Source organism: Cheilinus undulatus, linkage group 14 (genome assembly GCF_018320785.1).
Source record: "Cheilinus undulatus linkage group 14, ASM1832078v1, whole genome shotgun sequence".
NCBI classification, from domain to species: domain Eukaryota; kingdom Metazoa; phylum Chordata; class Actinopteri; order Labriformes; family Labridae; genus Cheilinus; species Cheilinus undulatus.
In genome coordinates this window covers 34,494,394-34,517,987 of record NC_054878.1, presented here as the reverse complement: position 1 = coordinate 34,517,987, position 23,594 = coordinate 34,494,394, and the positions used below count along the sequence as shown (strand labels likewise).

Sequence of the window (23,594 nt, the reverse complement as noted above, 5' to 3'; positions counted from 1 at the left end):
AAATTGAAGTATCACATTGACATAGGTATTCAGACCCTTTACTCAGTACTTAGTTGAGGGTTAAAGTCAGGGCTCTAGCTGAGACCCTCTAGGATGTTCACAGTTGTCCCAAAGCCAATCCTGTGTTGTCTTGGCTGTGTGGGTCATTGTCATGTCATGGATGGCGGACCTTTGGCCCAGTCTGAGGCCCTGAGTGCTGCAGAACTGAAGATATCTCTCACCCCTGACTAGTCTCCTAGTCCCTGCTGCCAAACACTCCAACAGCATGATGCTGCTACCACCATGCTTCACTGTTGGGATGGTATTTGGCAGGTGATGAGCTGTGCCTGGCTTTTTCCAGACTTAACATACAGAACTGAGGCCAAACAGTTCAATTTTGGTTTCATCAGACCAAGGAATCTTATTTCTCACATTCTGAGTTCTCGAGGTGCTTTTTTGCAAATTCCAAGTGGGCTTTCATATGTTTTGCACTGAGAGGCTTCTGTCTAGTCACTGCCATAAAGCCCAGATCAGTGGAGGACTACAGTGATGGTTGTCCTACCGGAACATTTTCCCATCGCCACACAGGACCTCTGGAGCTCAGTCAGAGTGACCATCAAGTTCTTGGTCACCTCTCTTACTAAGGCACCTCTCTCCCAATTGCTCAGTTTAGCCAGGCAACCAGTTCTGGGAAAAGTCCTGGTTGTGCCAAACTTCTTCCATGTGAGAATTATGGAGGCCACTTTGCTTCTGGGAACCTTGGGAAAGCAGATTTTTTTTAGCCTTCTCCAGTTCTGTGTCTTGCAACAATCCTGTCTCTGAGCTCTGCAGGCAGTTCCTTTGACCTCATGGCTTGGTTTTTGCTCTGATATGCATTGTCAGCTGTGAGGCCTTCTATAGAGAGGTGTGTGCCTTTCAAAACCAAGTCAAATCAATTTATTTTACCACAGGTGGACTCCAATCAAGGTGTAGAAACATCTCAGCAAAAATCAAGAGAAATGGGAGGCACAAGTGTTGTTTTCTATGTCATATTTCAGTTTTTATTATGGGGTACTGAGTAGCATTAGGGTGCAACATAACAAAACTGAAAAAGGTTAAGGGGTCTGAATAATTTCTAAATGCACTGGACATCCATATATTTTATTCTTCTGAATTGATGTCCTTAAAAGCATTGTTTTTGGTGTCTGTTTTTTTTTTTCAATCCTATGTTTTGTTCCATCTAATACCCCTCTTCTACTGGCCAAAAAAACCCGTTTAAACCCACTAACAATCGGCTCTAATCGGCATTAAGACCCGCGTCAACTGACCCTGCAATGGACATGGGTTTTTATCGGCTCACCTCTGATCGGCTCCAGTGGGAACGTCACACCCGGGTGAACGCAGGATGACTTTGGTGTAACGTGCCTACATTTATATTAATACAAGTAATACGTTTATTACTTGTCTGTTGTGATCTCATAGATACTTTTTGTTGTTGTTGTTGTACAGAAACTTCATTCTGTCTGCTGTGTATTTAAGCCTGATGTGCTGGAGGCAGGAGTTTCAAGGCAGAACTTCCACAGCACAGCAGTGCAGTTTAACGGTACATATAAACACAAAAACGCCCATGTCATAATGAACATATCCACTGAGAAAAATAATTTTTCCACAGACAGATTTAGCTCATTTAACCTGTTAAAATCTCATGGATTAGCTCATAAAGCACCGTGCGTCCTGTCCATGCGCAGCTGGAAAGAGTTTTCAAACGATATAATCTATTAACCTTTCATTTATTTATTTATTGCATTATTTGCCTCTTGGAAATGATCACATCGATCCTCTTTTTGTTTGTTTTTAAACAGAACCTTCAGCCAGTCAGCTGCACATTAAAGCCTGATGCGCTGCTACTGGAGGAGACAGAATAGGCAGAGGTTTGCAGCACAGCAGCGCAGTTTAACGGCGTGTTTCGGCGCGCTGATGATGATGATGTCTCTAATGTGATGACATCAGCTTGACGCACCAGAGAAAAAAAACAGCTACGCAGCTCACCTGTTGGCAATCAGACCTGGGTCTGCTGGCAATGTGAAAGGAGTCACTTGCCGCTTGTTAGCGGGTTTACCCGCCTTTGAAAAACCCGCTTTTACACACTAATAGTGGGAAAGCGTTATAAGGTCAAAAAAGTTAATAAATACACAATCTGGTTCTAGTGTGTCCTGAGGCTAGAGCTGAGAGCCAATGATTACATGTTTTCATTTTTGCTTACCAGCCTCAGAATGATCTGGTGGTTAAATGTGGTTAAATGCAGGCCAGCCCACAAAACTCAGTCTCTCATAGTCCCAGTTAATAGGCTCTGAACCAGATGTGATTTAATATCAATAGCTAAACAATGTTAACACTAGCCTCCTGGCTATCATTTGCCACCTCTGCCAGGCTCAGATTTGCTTTAACGTTGACAGAAAAATGTTTTTTGTATTTATATGGTCACATGTGTCTCATTTCCCTCTCTTTTATATTCCAGTACCCCAGATTGTTCAGGTCTTGGCATAGCTATACAGGCCAAACAGTTTAGTCCCATAGGCCAATCCTTTCCTTGGTAGATTTTGTTTTGTATTTATGTAAATTAAAAAAAAAAAGACATAAATTTGGTCGTACCTGCGTAAATCCAGACTGGACCATGTGTTTTGCTAACCTTCATAGGCCTCCCTATGCAGTTAGACTCCAGAAATCTTTCCCTTTTTGAAGAGCCTTGGTTAAATGAATAACTCATGTTTATGCATACTGGCCCTTGATGCTGGTCAAATATGATTTATAAGCTGTAACAAAACCATTCAGCACTAGCCAAGGCTGTATAGACTGTAGCCATAGCACTGGTTGTTGGGCTCGCTTCTCGCTCTACTGCCAGGATGTAAACAAGCACCGTGAACACATAGCATCTCATGGCATCACTGGCAGCATTTTAAACATGTAAACTGAGACAAAAATTGTTTGTGGGCTGCTCCTGATTAACTGGCAAAAACAGTAACTAAGTAAAGTGTTTAGCGCAAACATGTGGAACTGAAGGCCAGCAGTGTTGGCAGTGGTAATATTAGCCACTCACTGCTAACTAATCTGACATGGTTTCCCAGGAGATGCTTTGATTCAATGTGAAGCTGTGTTACATTGTGCATAATATGACTGTTTCAAAATGTTTTCTTAACTTCATACTGGTTGATTAACCTGAATTTAAATGCTTGTTCAACCAACTTTAAAATGAGTCACCTGGGAGCAGTCTTAGTCCCTTCCATACAATCTAGTTTGCAAAATTATATAATTGAATTCTATCTCAGTACTTAAGCAGCATTACAAACAACTCCTGCATGGCAATTTCCATGTATATGAAAACAGAAGGATTTGAACTCTAGCCTTTCTTAATTTAATTATCAAAGTGTTTTGAGTGAGTATTGTGTCCTGTTTAATCATGAGCTACAAACCTGTTTCCAACAAGCTAACATAACGTAATTTAAAAAACAAATATGATGATTTGGGTCACACTCACACCTTACATCTAAATGAGAATATCAAAATGACACCATAAAAAAGGCTGAAACTGAGAAATATCAGGGTTTCAGGAGAACTATATAACCTTTTTGAATGTGATGCCAACAACTCATACAGTGAGGGAAAACTCAGCTTCTTAGAGGGAGCAGGAGAATAGCATATTGTCCCTTTTATCCAGGATATAAGGGCCTCTTTGTGAAACCTCTGCAGTTTATTACATTCTCACTCCATTTTAAAGAAGCTGTTCACTGGACCTAAAACCAGAAGACAGACTGACTTCAGATACCCGGGAGTGAAAACTGAATTTTTAAAGTTCAGTGCAGGACTTCATAACATACAGTATGAAAGGAGTGAGAACAAAGCAGAATGTCTCATCCAACTGGATCAATTTGAAACTATCTGCCTTTTAGATATGATTGTTCTGGATATTGATTGTGAAGATTCGAGTGTGACTGTCCATGTTCGGGCCCTTCTCTCCATGCTTCTGTTATAAAAAGCAATTTCAGTTTAACTGCTTCGCACATCCAAAAAAATGAAAGGCAAAATTCAACCCACTGCCAAAATTCCTTATAACTCTGATTTTAGAAAGAGATTTATACCCCTTTATTCTTAGTATGGGCTGCCAGCATTAATGCATTAATCGCAGTTAATCAAGGTTTATAATTAGTGCATACTCTTTTTTCCAACTGCAATTAATCTCATGCTTTATTTCCCTCTCCTTACACTTTGATTAAGCCACTGCAGTGTCTCCCAGAAAGCTAAGTGGACAAGTGAAAAGTCATCTGCTCCTTGTATTATCAAACATTTCCCTATGGTCTGTTCCTTTTTTCCTTTTAAATTCATAACAAGTTCCTTTTTCTGGGGTTAAGCTCATATCTTCAATCTACCCTAAATTCTTTATTTTCTTACAAAATAAAAGCAGGTCTGAATCAAATACGAAGTCAATTACTCTTACTTTAGGACAAAATTAGAAAATTTGTTGTGACTAGAAGCTGAGCACCCATCCCCCCATTACACACACCTAAAAAGATGATACATTGCTCTCAAAAACATTCAGAAAAAATGGTAATACGTTTTTTTAAACCAATAAACCTTTGCATTAACAATTTAATAAGTTTTATTTTGATTTTAGTTCATATGTGCCAATCTGATAGACAAAGAGTAGACAAAGCCTTGCAGCCCCCTGAGATCTTTGGCCCCCCCCCTTGAGGAGTCTCTGACCCCAGGTTGGCTACCAATGGCCTAGGGCAGTGGTTCTCAAATGGTGTGCCGCGGCACACTGGTGTGCCTCGAGGCAAGTCTAGGTGTGCCGTGAGATTTTTTTGCTACTATAAGTCATATTTACAACTATTCAGCAAAACATGATTGATTTTTTTTTTAACTTACATTATCAGTATTTTATAAACATTTATTCCCATGTATGGCTGCAAATTCCATTTGCCTAATCTAAAAATCCCTAGAACACCTTAAAAGGAATGCCGTCTTTGCAGTTTGTTAAATCAGTGGGTGGGGGGATTGTTAGAACGACACACATCAAAGGGCTTGATTGACAGTTTTGTGACGGAGGGAAATCGAGGGGAAATGGATCGTTTCCTTGAGCGTATTAAACCCCAAAGAGCTGTAAATGAGGAGGACCCACCAAAAAAAAGACAAAAAACAGCCAGTGTACAATATCATGATAATTATTTGTCATTTGGCTTATATAAGATATTTGATGACATTGTAATGAACAGATTAAGTCAATATTAGGAAATGAATTTTTAACGCATGTTAGATAGGTTGTTTTGCATGGAAATTATTATGGTGTGCCTTGAAAACTTGGCTGGATGTTAGGTGTGCCTTGGGCAAAAAGAAGTTTGAGAACCACTGGCCTAGGGTACGGTCCAAGCAAGTAGTAAGGTTATCACGAGCCCCTGGTGTGCTGGGGATGTCCCAAGTGCTTGAAAACTTCCAGCAGTCTCAAAGCGTATCACTACGGGTGGAAAACTCAGGACAACAGACATGCTATCGAGCTTGACCTTGACCTGAGTGGCGCACCTGTGTTGAGCTTAACTCCGGTAGCCGGGCCACAGATGAATCCTTGCTCTACATACCTAAAACGTATGCACATGACTGTGTCTTTCAAACTTTTTACTTTCAGACACAGCCAAAGTTGCATAGTACACCTTTAACTTTGTTATATTTGTGTGCATTGTTTGCTATTTGTTGTTTTGCCTGCTAACACCACAATACTGAAATATGCACAAAATGAGCTATGTTGTCTCCTGTGTTACTCTCTGTTACTGTAAGGTTGGTTGGGGTCCAAACTGGAAAAAACTAATATAAATACACACCCCTCAAAAGAAAAATAACAACCTCACCCCTAGCTTCTCTGAAAGTTAGCAGCCCTGTTGGGCTAATGACGGCTGAGTTAACTCAGCAGTTGGTGCCAAATGAGCTATTAATGTCAATTCCTAGCCAAAGGTTTTGTTAGTTAGCTTGTGTTTTTGCTAACAAGGGATTGATGCAAATGATGGAGAGACTGAGCTGTTGGTGGCTAATTTGTGATCAAGTATGTGCAAAAAGAAAGGATAAAATTCTTAGTTTGTGGTAATGTTTGCCTGATAGTTGTCAAGTTAGCTAGGAATTTGCTGAATACCACTGATAGGCAAATAGCTAAGCTGTGGTGCTTAATAAGGTACCTCATTAAATGGGACACAATTTTCCTTGTTTCTCTTTTGATACATTTTGTTTTCAGCTGGTGATAATTTAAGAAACAGTAATGATTTTCTCAGTTTAAGCATATATGCTTTTCAAACTGGAACACAGCATCACAACACTATAAGAGGCTCTTATCTTCCAAATATAAGTAATATTTGGAGAAAATACAAGCCATGTTATGATGTCATTGTGATATTGGCAAAAATGTTGAGTATCATAATAATAATTGAATATTTAATTTTCACATTTTGTGGTATACCTGCGCAGTTTGTCAGTGAACTTGTCCAGCTCCTCCTGTGCTCGGCGCAGCTCTGTCTCCAGGTACTGCCGTGTGGAGTCAAACTCGCTCTGCAGCAGCTCCAGCTTATGTGTCGTGTAGGAAAGCCTCTTCCGTAAGTCTTCCTTCTGCTCCAGCAGTGAGCTGCACGCACACAAACACACAAACAGTATATGATTTCGTTCAGGGCACAGAGAAGCCTGTAACTGGGGTATATGCGTTTCTAAATGGACTTGTAAGGGGACCACATATCTTTTTTAATGCACCCCTGAACGGCCATGCAGCGGTGATGAGAACATCATGAGAGGGCGATAACAGCTGAAAAGTTGCAAGAGAAAGTGCTCTGTATGGAGACAACATGGGACCAAAACATGGATCTCTAATTAAAAACCCAGGCAGGGGTGAGCCGGGAGCTTTTTCAGTCGCTACATCTTTGAGCATCAGATCTCTTTTTCTGCATTCAGGCTCTGCAGCACATCACAGAAACCCAATCAGCAGTGAGATTGGGAAAAAAAGACAGAGAGGGTGTTCTCTGTGATGAAATATGAGCAAATGAACTCTAATACATCACATGAATAGACTGTGAAGGCTCAGATTTACTAAGCAGCGATACCCCCATGTGTAATTCAGTGAGACAGCACAATGATGACTATTTGCAGAGCATGTGCATTACCTGGGCTGCAATCTAATAAAAGGGCAAGTGTGAGTGGGAAAAGAGGAAATGTCTGTTGCTGTGATGGATCTGAATGTGCACGGCCGGGCTTAATGGACCCTGTATTGACGGACAGATGGAGGAAGGAGGGTAATGACTCTATCTGCTGCACAGATAACAGATAGCGAGTGGATGGAGATGTGGTCACGTCACTCTTTTCACTTCCTCTCTTTGTCTCTTTTTTAAAAAGATCAAAGATACAGATGGTGGGAGCAGAGAGAGTGAATAATAAAAAAATCCAGGACAGGTTTCTTTCAGTGCCTCAGGTCACTAAATGTAGGTGGCATCCTATTTTCTGCTCATTTGTACGTGCTGGATGTTTCTGTAATTAGCTGAATAAAAAAAACAGACTGGGTCATTTCACTGTATTCAGAAATGAAAGTAAGAGTAAATATGAACAGTCTAGACATTCCTCTTACTCTCTGACATTTACGCAAATTGTCCTGGCCACTAAAATGGATGATATATTCATAACCATTCAAATATATAGTATCATTTTAATCTGAATTTAAATCCCCGCTAAAATACCTAATGGGAACATTTTTTACAGGACAATCTATTGGCTTGCTTCACTTTGTTTTCCTCAATATAAAACAAAATTAAATGAAGTCTTGTATTTTAATTTGACGGGAATTAAAAATAATGTGCATTTTTTAAAACAGAGGCAGAAGAATTCATATTGAAAGGTTAACTTCATAGCTATAAGTCAAATGTTTTTAAGCCAAAGCAGGCAATTCCCAAAGTCGGGGTCTTAAAAACAGGGGGGAGGTTATGGGATGTTCTCCAAAATACAAATAATAAATAATTTCAAACCGTATACCCTGCTTCTTTATGTTAAATTATCATACACAATGATTGTTTTTAACTCTGTTGTGCTCTTTCGTGTTGTTCCTTTGCCCCTGGGCTGAAAAGTTTGAGAACTCCTGTATGACACAACAATAAATAGTTGAGACATTTCTCACACTTTTATGATTAGGTTTGTGAAGGATAAAAGATGCATTTTTGGGGGCGCAGATGGTCTAGTGGTTTGGTCACCCCCGTGTAGCCCTGGTTCAAATCCACACTGTGGTTCCTTTCCCGCTTCTCTCCCCCACTCTCCATTCCTGTTTCTGGCTCTATCCACTGTTCTCCTCTCTGAAAAAAGGCATAAAAAGTCCCCAAAATATATATTTTATAGCTTTACTTGTGGAGGAGGAGGACTGGATAGAGTTGGAAACTGTGATAAGAGAGTGAGGAATGATATACGGGAAAGGAGCCAAAGGTTGGACTTGAACCGGGGCCATCACATAGAGCCTAACCTAACAACTAGACCATCTGCACCTTTTTGTTGACAAGGACGAAAGGATATGCACCATCATTTTGAAGGGCCATACCAATGTCTCCGGGTCTTGTTTTCAACAACTTAGCTAGAATTCTTTAAGGATTCTGTCATGGATACAACTGTGAAAATAGAAATAGAGATATATAGTGCTCCAATGTATTTTGAAAAGTGAAAATCTGCTTCATCACTCTGGAGATATCAATGTTTACAATCAGGACAGCTGTATCACTCAAACAATTGAGAACAAGAAGGGAATTAGGAGGCTGTCAGAGGTAGGTGGCCATTTGGACATATTAACTACATTCAAACATCCCTAAGAGACCCCAACCTGGGGTTCAGGCACCCCTTGGGAGGGTAGGGGGGGTGTCACCAAAGATCTCAGGAAGGCGTGGGGACCTGTCTGTCTCTGTTGTCAATTAAACTAAAATTAAAAACTAAATGTGCATATATTTTAAAAAAAAAACATGATTTATGAGATGATAAAGTTTTGAATTTACACAAAAAACTCAGATTTTTTAATTAAAAGAGTAATGGATATAAGAAATTCAAAAAAGTTAAGAAAGTCAAAGATTCTGACATAATACATTCAAAAATTCTAGGTTATAGTGATAAAGTTGTACATTTTCCAGGAACCAAACTGAAAATAATGGTTAGATAGCTTCAGTTAAATGTCTATCGTGAGTCCAGATGTGTAAGTATTTACCTTACTGTTCTATCACAGTATAACTGATTAGGCTCGCAACTGCAGGACTTGTCCGATATATAATTTTCTTCCAAGCAATGGACTATCAAAATTCTGTTTTCACTTTGCCATTATAGGATACTGAGTGTAGATTAATGAGAATAAATATCGACTGTAGCAGGCTGCAACATCACAGAATGTTAAAAAGGGAAGGGGATCTGAATATTTTGATGCACCGTAAGTCAATTTTATCATTTTATCAAGATCTCACCATTTCTTTCTTGCTGACTCAGGATATTAGAGCTCCTTTTCATAATAAAATGAACTGATATTAGCTGATATTATCTCGAAAAATGGCCTTATTTTCTCATGATCTAAAAAGGAAACAATAAGTTGGCTGCTGTGATATGCCAGACAGCATTGTGCAATGCTGCACTCACCCACAAAATCAGGCAATCCAGTCTATTTCTATGTGTGTTTCTATGTTTGTTTTGTGCTTTTCCCCACACAAGCTAAGTAAATCCACATATTTAGAAAACAAGTGGAGATGACTCACTATCATGGGAAAGCAGAGTGAACAAAATGTTTAGATGCATGTCTGCTCAGGGCTTCCATACTTCCCAAAGAATTGTTAACTCAATTTAAACCTTCAGCCCCCACTAGGATCTCACTAAATGCAGTATGACAAAGGTTAAATGTTACGGAAATGTAGCACTTTCACTGCCAGGGATTAAATAATAAATGATAGGTTAAAAATGGATGTGGAATATTGTTTATTCTCCTACATCTCCATCAGAGTCAGAGAGTAGAACAATGTCTTCCTCACAGAGTGGTTCAATGAAAGTCTCAACTGACTGTTTGGCATTTCAACGCTGTATAACCCTAACAGCCCCCACCTCCAGCTTCTCTTTGATTGGCGGGCGTTCACAGGGGAGTGCAGGTGTTTGTTGTTTGATATAGGATGAGTTTACGTGAAGTAGCTCCAGGGATGAGACAAAAATCCCCCATTAGTGACCTCCTCTGTGAACAGGAGCTGAGTCAGACGTAATGAGTGCTTTCACTGCAGTGAGATGAGATGACGAGGCAGCATGACTCCCGGTGCTCGGAGAGGCGAGATGAGGCAGCTCTAGCACCGCCGGGCGACGAGAGGACACACCTCGTGGGCGGATGAACGGACAAACAGATAAAAAAAAAAAAAAACACGGACGGATGGAAAGATGGCGTCTAGGGAGATTCACTCTTACCTCTTTTTGGGATGTTTGCCGCCGTTTCGGGGGACTTTTAAGGCGGTTTTACCAATGTAAATCTTTTTCATGGTTTGTCTGTGTTCCTTCCCTCTCATGTGTTTAAAGGGGTCGACCGCAGGGAGCCGTCATGTGTGTTAGAGGAGACCGGTTAAGTCTGGCTTGCAGAGTTACTGTTTGCGTTACATATGATGACCCTGCCAAACAAAGCAAAGACACAAGTTGGCAGCTATTAGCGACTACTTTGAACCTGTTTCAAACACAAATTCGATATATATTCTGCACTGATTGTCATTCCCAACAGTTCAGTCCTTGGCAGGAAAAAAGGAATGCTGAAACAGCATAAAAAACTGCACTAAATTCAGAATAACACAACTTTCAAGGTTAGCAGCTCTTGAAATGTTAAAATCCCCCTTGGTGATGTAGCTTCAGGGCTAATTTTAGCTTTCTTTTCTTGTACCCTTCCCTCACAATGTCACACTGTGTTGTTTCCTGCAAAGATACAGTGGAAGTGGAAATGAAAGTATCTCAGAAATCAGAGGTAAATGTCAGGGTTTGGTCTTCAAACTTAAACAACAATAGGTTTTTCTCTGTACTGCAGTAAAGTTCAACAAAAATGAGTACAAATCTATAGAGAAGAGGCAGGTTGTGTTCCACATCCTTACCTTTGCAGGGGTTAGCTCTACTGAGGGAAAACTACAGCCTTACCTGCACATATTAGCATGTTTTAGTTACATTTCAATTTCATGTGTCACAGATTCGGCTTTGTTTTTTTTATGAAACCTCTGAACACTGGTTCATCTTAATCTCAAGTGTTCTCTTCATCATTCAAGCCCAAATTGCAAAAAAGCTGGGACATTATAAATGTGAATAAAACAGAAAACAGTGATTTGCAAATACTTTTCAACCCTTTTTCAATTGAATTCAGCACAAAGACAAGACATTTAATGCTCAAAATGATTAACTTTAGTGTTTTTAAAAACTCTCACAAATTCTGGATTTGGTGCCTGTAACATGTTACAAAAAAAAGTTGGGACAGGAGCATTTTCACCAACATGTTAGGTCACTGTTTTTTTCACTCTCTAAGCATCTTGGGACTCAAGAAACTGATTGTTGAAGTACTGAAAGTGGACTCTGTTCCCACTTTTTCTTGACCTACATCTGTAATTGCTCGACAGTGCTAGGATTCTGTTGTATTTTGGGCTTCATAATCTCTTACATTTTCAATGGGAGACAGGTCTGGATTGCATGCATGTCAGTCTAGTACTTGGATGTGGCCTCTCTATGTGCCTCTCAGTATTAATGGTGTATTCACAGATGTGCAAGTTACAAATGCCATAGATACTAATACACCCACACACCATCATAGATGCTGGTTTTTGAACTTCATTTATAACAATCTGTTTAGTACTTTTCTTTTTTTAGTTCGAAGGACTCAACAGCCATTTTGCCAAAAACAATTTGAAATGTGGACTTGTTAGACTACAGCACACTGTCCTCCTTAGTCAGCAGAAGTAGCACCTCTGGGCTTTGTTGACACAGTTTTTGCGTTATACTGTGGAGTCAGGCAACATGATTCTTTGGGTCTTTCCCATCTGCACCAAGTCAGACCATGCAACAAAAACCTTGTCCCATCTTTGCCAACAGACAGGCCACACTACAAGTGTGACCCGGACCACTCATTGTAGGGTGACATCACCACTGTCTCCATGACTGTGTGCGAGTTCAGAGGTCATCAGGGAGGCAGATCAAAGAGTGTTAATCTTAGAAACAAGGAAAGGGCACTGTCTTTGCTTGTAGGAGAAAAAAACATCAAAAACAGAAACAATTATGGATTGATTATGGATAACAAGTATGGATTCGTTCCGATGTTTTAAGAGAAGGACCAGGACCGGCTCACCGTCAGAGCTTGAGGTATGAATGTTTTAACGTAAAGAAAAGATGCTTAATTAACCCAGTTAATGCAAACAGTTTCACTGTATGTACACATAAATAGGGATCGGAACCTAGAACCTAGACTTACGGAAGATCTAGGATCCAGAGACTAGTTTTATATTTATTTTAAGGTTTTATCTTTAAAGAAAATGATAGTATTATATTCTAAATTAATTTCAGAGATTTAAGATCCAGAGAGCAGTTTGTTTTTAACTGAGACATTTCCAACGAAAAAGGTCATTATTGTATGTTTTAACATGTTCTCCTCCTCACACTTGTAACATTTTTAGTCTCAGAACTGTTTATTGTAGCCGGTAATTGAAGTGTGCTTGTCATAGACTCTCACTGAAAGTGGCATACATCTTGTTCAGTGTTCAGAGAGAAAGAGACCCAATGAAATATGAGTTGTTAACAGGAGGGAGTAAATGATATTAAAAGCTATTTCATGGGGTTATATTTGTTGCTCAGAAACACATGAAATCCCAAATCTCTCATTTCAAAAAAGCAAAAAGAGCAACAGAAAGACAGAGGAAAACAAATCTCTGATGTGATATGACTGAACCTGTTCTAAATTTAGCAAACTTTTCCTTTATGTAGCATCACTTCCTTGAAATGTAGAGTGCAAAACCATGTTTTCCCAGCTTTGAAAGGGAAATCAAACGCCTGAAGAAGGCTGTTCTTGTAGATTCATGAGTGTTGTTGTTTTTAACATGACTTGCCTTTTTTTGCACTTTTACTATTAAAAAGTCAATTATGTGGAGGTCTTTGAACTCTTTTCCCAAAAGATTGCTGTGGTTTCTCTACTTTTGGAAAAATAAATTTTTTTTCTAGGTTTATGTCTGGATTTGGGTTCCCGTTGAAAACAGACCTACTTCATATCACTGCAGCTTGATGACAGGCCTTTCTGACAGGCAAATATCACAGTTATCAGTAAAACAAACATCCCTGTAACACTCTCTGCAGAGCAAACGTCTTCATCTCCTGCGTGTCCAAACACAAAAGACATGAACTGACACATCTGACGAGCTTGAATGGAAATATTCTGACAGGGCCAATATACTGACGCTTCTTTTCCAAACATTTCTACCATCTCCTCAATCCCGCGTGTCTCACCGGCGTCCGCAGCACAGGTGCGGCTGTCAACCCTCAGACAAATGGTGCGGGTTATTAGATGAGACGGGCCATCAACGCTTGATCAAAGCGGCTCTGATCCGAGCGTTGGACCGTCCACAGGAATCAAGGACACAGTGAGTGTTTGGGACTGCAGTTGGTAGGGAACAGCCAAAAAACATCACAATTTGAGTTGTTATATAACTGCATCATGTGAAAACTATGAATGGTTTTCCTTTACAGTGTCTTTTCACATACCAGAATTAGCTAGTTTGCTTATCAGCTAATTCTGAGTCCAAATTGGATACCATTTGAAGACTTAGAAGAGTAACTGTGCAGTATTAGTAACCCTGAATTGGTGTGATAAGATGCTTTAATTTTCTATTATCCACATAAGAGAATAAGTGCTGTCATAATTACAGTAGAACATTAATAAAAATACACCCAGGAAAAAATACAATTTAAAAATGGCTTTGGATCATCAGAGAAGTCCTCATTTTAGTTGTTTCATCCTGATTTTGCTGGTTACCATTAGTTAGTTTTCAAGAGTTGGAGACTTTGGAAAATTCATCACCAATCACAAAATCTCAGGAATGACATACAGTAATGGACTTCCCAGGTGGAAACAAGCACAGCACTAAAAACAAACAAAGCCTACGTTAGTGGCAACTACGCTAGCAGCTGGCTGATTTAGTGGTCCACTGAGTTGTACAATTATAGCTTTAAAAAGGTAATATTCTCCTTTATCATCACATAGGGGACGTTTGATTTCATCATGGGATATCAAACCAGAAATCAGTTCTTCTTTTGCTGCTCTAAAACCGTAGTGTAGTTATTGCTGCATATCTGCAGACTAATCTTATGTAAACGATATCTCAAGAGCACTTCAAGTGATTTCTTCCAAACTTTGCACAGTTGGCCACAAAGCTAACAGGTTGGCCAGATTCCATGTCTGTCAACAGGCAGCTCCATCTTGCAAATACAAGCTAATATGCTTGTGCTCAGTCAGTGAACGGCAGGACTAACCAGAATCTGTACTGGCTCGTAGGGATCAGTGTGGCCTCACCAGCCAGCTTGGCTACTCTTCACATCAACAGCAAGACATGTCAGCATCCAGGGCGAGCAGTGGTTTAAGGTACGCCCCATGTACACGGTCGGCCTGGGTTCGAATCTGGCTTGTGGCACTTTCCTGCATGTCTGTCCCCCACTCTCTCATCCCTGTTTCCAATTCAAAAAAGGCATAAGAAGCCCAAAAATAATTCTTAAAAAGAAAAAAAAAGAAGAAGATATGTTAGCACCCAAAGTCGGGGTCATTCTGGCTTCAATTCAGTACAATGGACAGCAGCTGAGAAGCCCTGTCCATATCAATGTACAGACAATGGTACACGAGCCTTAGCTTTGCAGCATCAAGAGTTAGAAAATTCAGGAAATTATGGTAGAGTTTGCATGTATTTGTGAATTTGCAGCCTGTCTCCCATGATAAAAACCATTCAGGCTCTTGCAGCACATTTGTACATTTTGTATGTTCTGAAGTAAAGGAGAAGAGCTAATATCCAATGGAACAAGTAGATTTTTATCTGAGGCAAAACTATAATATCTAACTGTTGCAAAGATTGCTCTGTATTGCTGTCCTCACTCCCACGTTTTAGTTGGTATTCAAGGAATTTTCCACCACTGGCATCAATGTTATAACAACTCCAGGACAAACATGTCTGAAAGGAAAAAAAAAAACAGGTGACGCTGAGAAACATGTTGATTCCCTAAGTTGTTGGGAGGTGATTTGTGCTGCTGGATGAGGAGGCAGGCAGACATGTACTCCTCCAGATGGTGACAGCTCAACACCGCCACTGGAGCCTTCATTCCAGCTGCTCCCCTCTGAGTCATCGCACACCGGCTCTCAATATGTGTGTGAGTGTGTGCGTGAGATTTGGCTGGTGTTAGCATTCCTTTCAGAGAGCTGTTTTGTAGAATTTTTGATTCCAAACATGATAATGAGCACTTGTTTGTCTGTGTACATGTGTGGGTATGCATTTGCACTTTTATGCACTTGCTTATGAGAGTGAACCTGCATGTTTGTGTGCATAAATGTGTGCGTTTGTGCACTGCGACATCAGCTCTGCCCATTCAATCACCTTACAAAGGGGAATAAGGTGTCTGTCTTGTGTAAAAGTCAAAAAGGACAGCTGTTAAGGACACATCCTGGGCCACGTCAGGTGTCCTCTGTCAAACCGCCAACTCGCAACCCACTCTAACTCCTCCGCTCGCTCATTCACTCACTCACTCACTCACTCTCTTTCTTTCTTTCTTCTTCTTCCTTTAGCCGTTCCTCACACTGCAGCAAAAAAACACAGCCAAGGCTCGCTCAGATGGTGCTGCCTGCCACCCACTCGTGCCACACTGACATTTGAGAGGAACTCAGAGCATTGAAAAGAAGAGGAAGGGGAGGTGGTAGAGGATATTAAAGTTGGAGAATTGGACAGAGTGAAAAGCAGGAAATGTTTTGGAGATGGGGGGAAATAATTAGAGTAGCTGTAAATTAGCCAAAAACAGAAAAGATGGCAAAGCAGCCACCAAATTAAGGAGGAAAAGCAAAAAGAGTGGGTGTTAATTCTGTACTGAAAATTTCATCCACCTGTTTTTCTCCGCCATCCTGATCTCATCTACCTTGCAGATAGATTGGCTCTCAGGAAAAAGCCCTTATCACACACCCAGACCTTGGCATTAAAGCGGAGGGAACCCGGGTGTCTGACTCATCCAGCAGCAGCAGAAGCAGAGAAAGGAGGCGAAGAAGACGCTCGCTCGGCCCTGTATGCCTTCAGATTAACAAGGCAGCTAACCTGCAGCAGTCACTCAGTCTGATGACACGTACAGTATGACTCAGCCTCCTCATAGAGAAAAAAAATACACTGAAATAAAGGTGCTGTTCTTTGCAGGGGTGTATGTGGGTTTATGTCTCTTTCCAGGATTGATTAACTCTGGAGCAGACACCTCAGTGGTTACACACCAACGACCAACATCATTAGCAGCAGCAGAGGGGGATAATGACCCTCCGAATGCATTTCATGTGCTGCTGATGGCACTCGACACATGGGAGTGTGTAATCACGACAAGCATCCCCAGAGGATTTTTAGGATGAGCTGAAGAGGTGAGGGAGGCTTAGCGCCAAAAAGAGGACACTAACATTTACAAAGTTTTATTTCACTGACAACCCCCTAAAAAGCATGTTTGGTTAAAAAATCAGAGCCAGAACAAGCCGTGGAGATATTTCAACTGAAACTGTCACCTGGATTAAAAGATAAAGGCACAGTGGTGAGCTATTTTCTTGCCTTTTGTTGTGCACCATCTGTCACTAGCAATATGCCTTTGTCATAAAGACCATAAGAGCTGACATCACTGAGGTCTTGACATTTTACAAAATATAAGGATGCACAATATTGGATCGAATTGGTCAAGCATGCCGCCATGCATGTGCAAATGGGCCGTTGATCCGGTAGTGACCAACCAACTCGATATGGAAGACACTAAACATCACGTTAGCCCTCTCGATGGGAAATTTGAGTACAAAAAAAACAAGACGGAACAGTCGACCGACATAAAGTATTATGCACATTCTGCAGGAAGGAGTTTTCTTTTCACCAAAACACTTCCAGCTTAAAATACCACATTAATGCTAAGCATACGTTCGTCAGGGCTCATTAACATTTAAAGCCACAGACAGAAACAGCCCGTTCTGAGCAGGGCTGAAACAGAGGGGTTTTTAGACATGTAAAAATCCAATATTGGAGTGTCTGCTTCGACAATAAACTTCACGGGCATGTTTTGGGGACCTCTGTGACCAATATAAACTTGTCTTAAAGGAGTAAAATATGTGACTTTTAAAGCATACAATTTAAAGTTTCAGGATAAAAACATTTTAAAAAGTCAGTCCTTGAAACAAACCTTAAAGTGTAAGGAATAATAATGAAAGAAAAAAAAAAAAAAACCTCGGCTGTTGAGATCTGTTGGTCCAGCCTTAAACTCTACTAACTTATTGGTTTGTACAGCCAATAATTACCTCCGCCAAGGAGGTTATGTGATCGGCAGGGTTTCTTAATTAGTTAGTTTGTTTGTTATTTAGTTTGTTTGTTTGTTAGTAAGTTAGTTAGTTAGTCAGTTTGTTAGTTTGTTTGTTTGTTAGCAACATAACTCAAAAAGTTATAGGCGGATTTTGATGAAATTTACAGAAAATGTCAGAAATGGCATAAGGAAGAACTGATTAGATTTTGGGACTGATCCAGATTACCGTCTGGATCCAGGAATTTTTTAAAGGATTCTTTACTATTGGGAGATAAGGCTGATAGCAGAGGTCTATGCTGTTACCACTTTACACCAGGAGATGGCGGACATGAGTAACTTCAATCCCAGCAGGATTTGTGGTTGTGTTTCTATTCAACGTTTTGGAGTTTATAGAGTTTGAAAGATGCACGCCCGGTCAAGGAGACGAGTCAGAGCGTAACAGAGAAAAAGACAGCAAATTGTAGTGAGAATACTCACAATGCTGGGAGGAATAGAGGAATATTCACCCTCTGCCATGACTTCCAGTCGTCCAGTGAGACCATGGGTGAGACTGTCAGTGCATCTGTTGGCAACGGCAGGCAATGCTTCCGCCATGACAATCTACCCGTAGCGAAGCCAACGCTTTGCCTCACCATGTTTCCAGCCCACCGGAGAGGGAGTAATCTGCGAATGCCATGGTGGGGTGCACATGGGGACTGATCCAGGAATTTTTAAAGGATTCTTCACTATTGGGAGATGGGGCTGATGGCGGAGGTCTGCGCTCTCCGAGTGCTTTTCTACTTACAGCTAACATAGTCAGATATTTATCTTCAAAATATCCGTTGTATATATCGGCATCATTTTCCATTTAAAAAGATGTGTATTTTCTGTCTCAAAAGTGTGTTGAACCCTAATTCATTGCTTTTGCAAGTGGCCGCTTCACTGCTAAAAACTGCAGTGCAACGCAGATCCAGCAGGTTGTACCACTTTTTAACAAAAAATTAGTTCCAGCATTTTTCTTTTATTTCTGGTGCTTTTAATGCCTTTATTTGGAGTGTGCAAATTTCCCTGCTTAAACGTAATGAAGGGCTGTCAAGTTATGTTGCACAAGCGCACCCCAAGAGTGTGACATCACTAAGCATGCGCACCACAGCCGCGCTTCACAAACTACTGACGGAGCAGCATCATCTGTGTGTGGCGTCAGACTTTCAGGTTGCGTTCATGATGTTGTAAGTCTTCAATGTTTTATAAGACGTTGTATTTAGTAGTTCATACCAACTTGAATGTTAAATGTATGCACATAGCCACAGCTGGAAGACTTGTCACGCTGTTCCTTATAACCCCTTTAGTAAGCTAAGTAGGCTAACCAAGAGCCATTTTGTGGAGTGTAGAGACCTCTGCTGGACGTTTCGGGGAAGTGTTTGTAAATATGCGCAGACTCAGTGGAATCTGAGTTTTAATTTTGTGCAGCTTTGTATGAGCACTTTGTTGATATAGTTTTTCTTTCTTTGTATTCATTTCAGAAAACCACACTCATGTATGCATACAGATGGATACACTTTAATTTGTGGACTTCATTAAAGTTGTAAACAAACCCCCTGGAGTGCTGCCGTCTTTCTGACAGAAGACGTAGGCCAGTCTTGTATATCCCAGCATCATCAAACTATAATTCACATGGAGAGTAGAGGACATTGGATAGTAGGGCTGGGCGATATTGCCTGAATATCATATCAAGGTATTTTCTTGCTTTTTGCAGTATTATGTCACAGTATTACAAAACTAAAAAGAGATAATGCATTTAAATCCATCTTCCGCTGTTACAAACCCTCTTCCCCCTAACACAACCCTTTGATAGCATACTCAACTTATGTTTAAACATAAGATCGCAGGAAAATGATTTTTTAAGTCATAGTTTTACGTTTTGTCTCTACTCTGCTGAGGTGTGTTAAGCTGTTACTGACTTGAGCACATTTCCTGATGAGGTCGTTCACAATGTAAGTATTTCAGAAAGATAACAACTACAGATGTTTATTGTGAAGAACTTCATAGAAGTAGCTAGCTTATCATTGATTTAGCTTCGTTAGGGTGGGTTTATGCAGCTACAGTTTACAGCTGCTTCTCTGACCTCGTTCAACACCACAGCCTTGATCTCTGACTCATCATGCACTTAAAATAGAAAGTCGTGAGTAAAAACACTTTTAAATGGTTGATTAAGTGCTGAGCTCAAGACAAACTGAGACCAGCCTAAGCAGCCCACAGCTTGTGTTAAAGCCTCAGACAGGCCAACAGATACAGCAAAGGCATCAGACTTGGGGAGGAAAGAACACATGTTCTACCTCTTTACCATGCTTAATTACTACAGCACGAGTTAGTGATGTTTGGTTAGAGTCCTACTCATAATGCAAGAGCAAAATGATAGGACTCAGCCTGAGCTGTCAGGCACAAATCACTCTGCCAGCAATCCCACCTTTGTGAGAGCATCACAGTACAATGTATGCATTTAAACTGGTAATGACAGTACTGTAAAAATCCATATCCAAATTTCACATGTGACGGCACTGAAACCGGTTTACTATACAGTATAGGAAATCCGGGAAAGAGAAGACAAGCCTCTGTACACAGGGGCAAGACATAACCACTCTAGACTGCCTGTGCTCCTGGAAGCACTTTTTAACCGTGTTTCTCCCCTATCAATTCATGATACTACATTTAGAGAAAAAATCTGTGTACTATAAGAAAAGAAACCTTGTAAAGTGCTGGTTTGATTGAAAAGACCCCTAATTAAAAACAAGTGACAAGCAGAGGTGGGCAGGATCCATACTTCACATCTATCACCATAGACTGAGATTTCACAACCAGACTGGTGGGTGCCAGTTTAGCGCAGCAGGCAGAGCAGGTGCCTATAAACAGAGGCTGCAGGCCTCAGCGTACCGGTCACAGAATAAAATCCTGGTCTTGGTGCTTGTTTGGGGCATCTCTTCCCTCACACACTCCACCCCATAATTCCTGTTTCTCCAAAAAACAGAAATCATACTAGTAACTACTGAAGTACAAAGACCAAATGGTGAAAGCTGACAGCATCTAGAGCTAATAAGCTGCTCAGAAACCACTTGTTGAGGAATTTTCATGGAAATAAAAAAAATATTCCCATTAGAGAGACCCCCCAAACAGATTTCCCCTCATATACCAGAAAAATTATATCTGGATTTAGGTTATGGGAAGGATAAATTAAGTTATTAGTAGGCCTGGGACGATAATCAATAAATCAATTAATCGCACGATAAATTAAAATGAACTCAATAATTTTGCCGGCCTTGATATATTGCCATGTGCATGCATGTTTGTTTTCTTTGTCTCTCGCCTCCAAACAGGCTGGATGACAAGAGGGTTCACTCTGTGCATCGGTCTCAGCACCTGGCTGGTTTGTTCCATAGTGGAATGAACGGAGTGAACCCTCTTGTCAGTCATCCAGTCTCTTTGTCTCTGTGGGTGGAGGTGGGCATACACACACACACAGTGCAGCAGGTGAGCCTCGTCAGGAGCAACGCAAGGTAACGTAGTAGAAATTAGGAGGAAAAAAGATGATTGCAAAGCCCAATGCCACAGCCCCGGTGTGGGAATATTTCGGCTTCAAACCAAATGAACAAGGTGAGCCCATCAACATGGACAAGCCAGTATGCCGAATTTGTTCAAAAGTGGTGGCAACAAAAAAGGCAACATAACAAACTTGCATGCCCACCTAAAACATAACCACCTGACCCAGTTTTCCCAGCTGGGGGAAAAAACTGCACCTCGAGATGCAGGGCCTTTGTCCCGACAGTCAACACTCACTGAGGCGTTTGGTCGACAAAGTACATACACACGGAACAGCGCAAAGTGATGTGTTTGTTTTATTTATTTAGGATATTTAAAAGTTCTTGACATTCCAATTACAATGGTAAAAAACACTTATGAGAAATAAAACTTTATTGCATTTGAAAGGATGTACTTGCATTATTATGATATATTATCATTACATTAGTGGTTAATTTGGTTTCAAAATAATATTGACAATATTGTTTAACGGCAATAATTTGTAGGACAACATATCATCCAGCAAAATTTGTTATCGTCACAGGCCTAGTTACTGGAGCTTACTGGAAACAGGAAAACAGCAAGCATAGCCTATAACAAACTCATTTGTTCAGCTTTGAAATATGTTAAATCATCAAATTTTGGCTTTAACTGTTGGCTGTTACACATCCTTAGGAGGTTTTGGTTTGAGAAATATCTGGCAGAGCCATGTCAGATGTTTCTCCCTCTCTAGTGTTAATGCTAAAATAAGCTAACCAAGTGCTAGTTTTCTGGCACTCTCTTACCATGCAGACACAAGACAAGCATTAGTATTATCATCATTTATTTTCATAAATCACAAGTACTACTGCTGCTACTAGAATGCATACAAACATAAAAGTCTGAGTTTTGCATTTTGATGCGTTACATGTCTCTACCCACTCTCATCCCATCTCCAAATCAATCCACTGTCAAAAAAAGGCATGAAGAGCCCCAAAATAAATCTGATTTAGCATTAGTCTTGCCCTCATGTTTGTTGTATTTCTGCAATATTTTTTTCTCATGTAGCACTTCTTGCAAACCTCATGTGTCATGTCTATCTCATTCGTGCCCTGCTTGCATTCCTAATGTCCTTTTCCTGGTGCTGCCATGTTTGTTGTACTAACGTTCTCCTGCTCTATGCTGTCACCTCTGCCGACCTCCCTGGAAAAACAATTGTTATTATTTTTCCATCATCATAGACTTCAGTTCATATTAGCAATTATTTAGAAAAAAAAAAAAGATACTTGATGGACGATACGATACGATACATCGCGATGCTATGCTGTATCGATTCTTTCGCCCACCCCTTGTAAATTCCTCTTGGAAAAGTCTTTTAAATAGAATATAAATTTTAAAAAATCTTCTTATCTTAGAAAATAATTTGATTCCCAGCAGAATTTTTTAAGAAATGCAATCAAATTAAAAATGGATTAAGATGAATCCTTCTGTTGAAAATCAAGAATGATGAGTATTATTTGTTTAATGGCTCCATTTCTATAATTAAAAGATACTGGGTGAATCAATTATGCAGCGAGAAATAAAGTGTTGGTGTTCTAAATAAAATAAACACAAATTAATTAAAAAAAGGTGTCATCATCACTTGTCTTTCACAAGTGTTTTGATAGATGATTCATGTTCAAATAAATACAAGTTTGGAGAAGACTCAAGGCAACAAAACACCCCCAGGCATTAACAGTTCTGACCAACACGGAAGCAAACACATGTACAAACACTCACACAGACACACACAGGATAAACACACCAACACAAGTGCAATCTGTCCTACAAAAAACAGCATCAGCCTCCAGTCAAGAAAATCATGTTACGGTGCCAGTGAAGCCCTCTGGGAGCTGTCCTCGCAAAGCCACTAAGATCTTCTTCCGACCTAGAATCTGAAAACTAACAAAAAAAATCAGATAAAAACTCACACTTGATTTAAAACTTAAATACTGAAGTATTGTGGTGAAAGCTGTGTTAAAATAGACGATTCAGAACTGCTTATGGCATTCAAACATCACCATAAAGTTCAGAGTTTTCCATTTCATCTGCTCTAATTTGCTCCCCATTTTGTTTGTGTCCTTTAAGTTGAAAAATAATCATCCTCTAAAATGTGTCACCAAAACTGGTTAAATTTGACTATTTTTAGCAAGTATTAGGCCATATGTCAACCACAACCAAAAAGAAGACAGGCAGCTTTTGAAAAGGTTTCATCTCATCAAAAACAGAACAAATACAATCATAATACACATTACGGAAATCCAGGCACACACACAGAAGGCACACCACCCACCATCACTGCATATTGTTTTTGGGTGCAGCTCCTATGGACAGGTAGTGATTAGACACAACAAAAGGAACCACCTCTGCAAACCTGCTAGCCCGCAGAGCACTGCGTTCTGTGTTCCGGTGTTTCTGTTTTTGTGTGGCTGTGTATGTGGTTGTGTTTGTGTGTTTCCATTTGCCTCACGCTCTTGTACACATAGCAGGCG

General features: G+C 40.3%; 1 protein-coding gene across 6 annotated transcripts in view; it reads right to left on the bottom strand.

Annotated features, from left to right (window-relative positions):
- si:dkey-174m14.3 (uncharacterized protein LOC563117 homolog) overlaps positions 1-23,594 on the bottom strand; it is a 79,730-nt gene that overhangs the window by 17,232 nt on the left and 38,904 nt on the right. For 4 of the 6 annotated variants that reach the window (XM_041806195.1, XM_041806196.1, XM_041806197.1 and 1 more), the window contains one exon: positions 6,455-6,616. In XM_041806195.1, coding sequence (XP_041662129.1) covers positions 6,455-6,616 — 162 coding nt within the window. Of the gene's footprint in view, positions 1-6,454; positions 6,617-10,431; positions 10,629-23,594 lie in introns of all 6 variants that reach the window. The other 2 variants (XM_041806198.1, XM_041806199.1) reach the window with 1 other exon arrangement.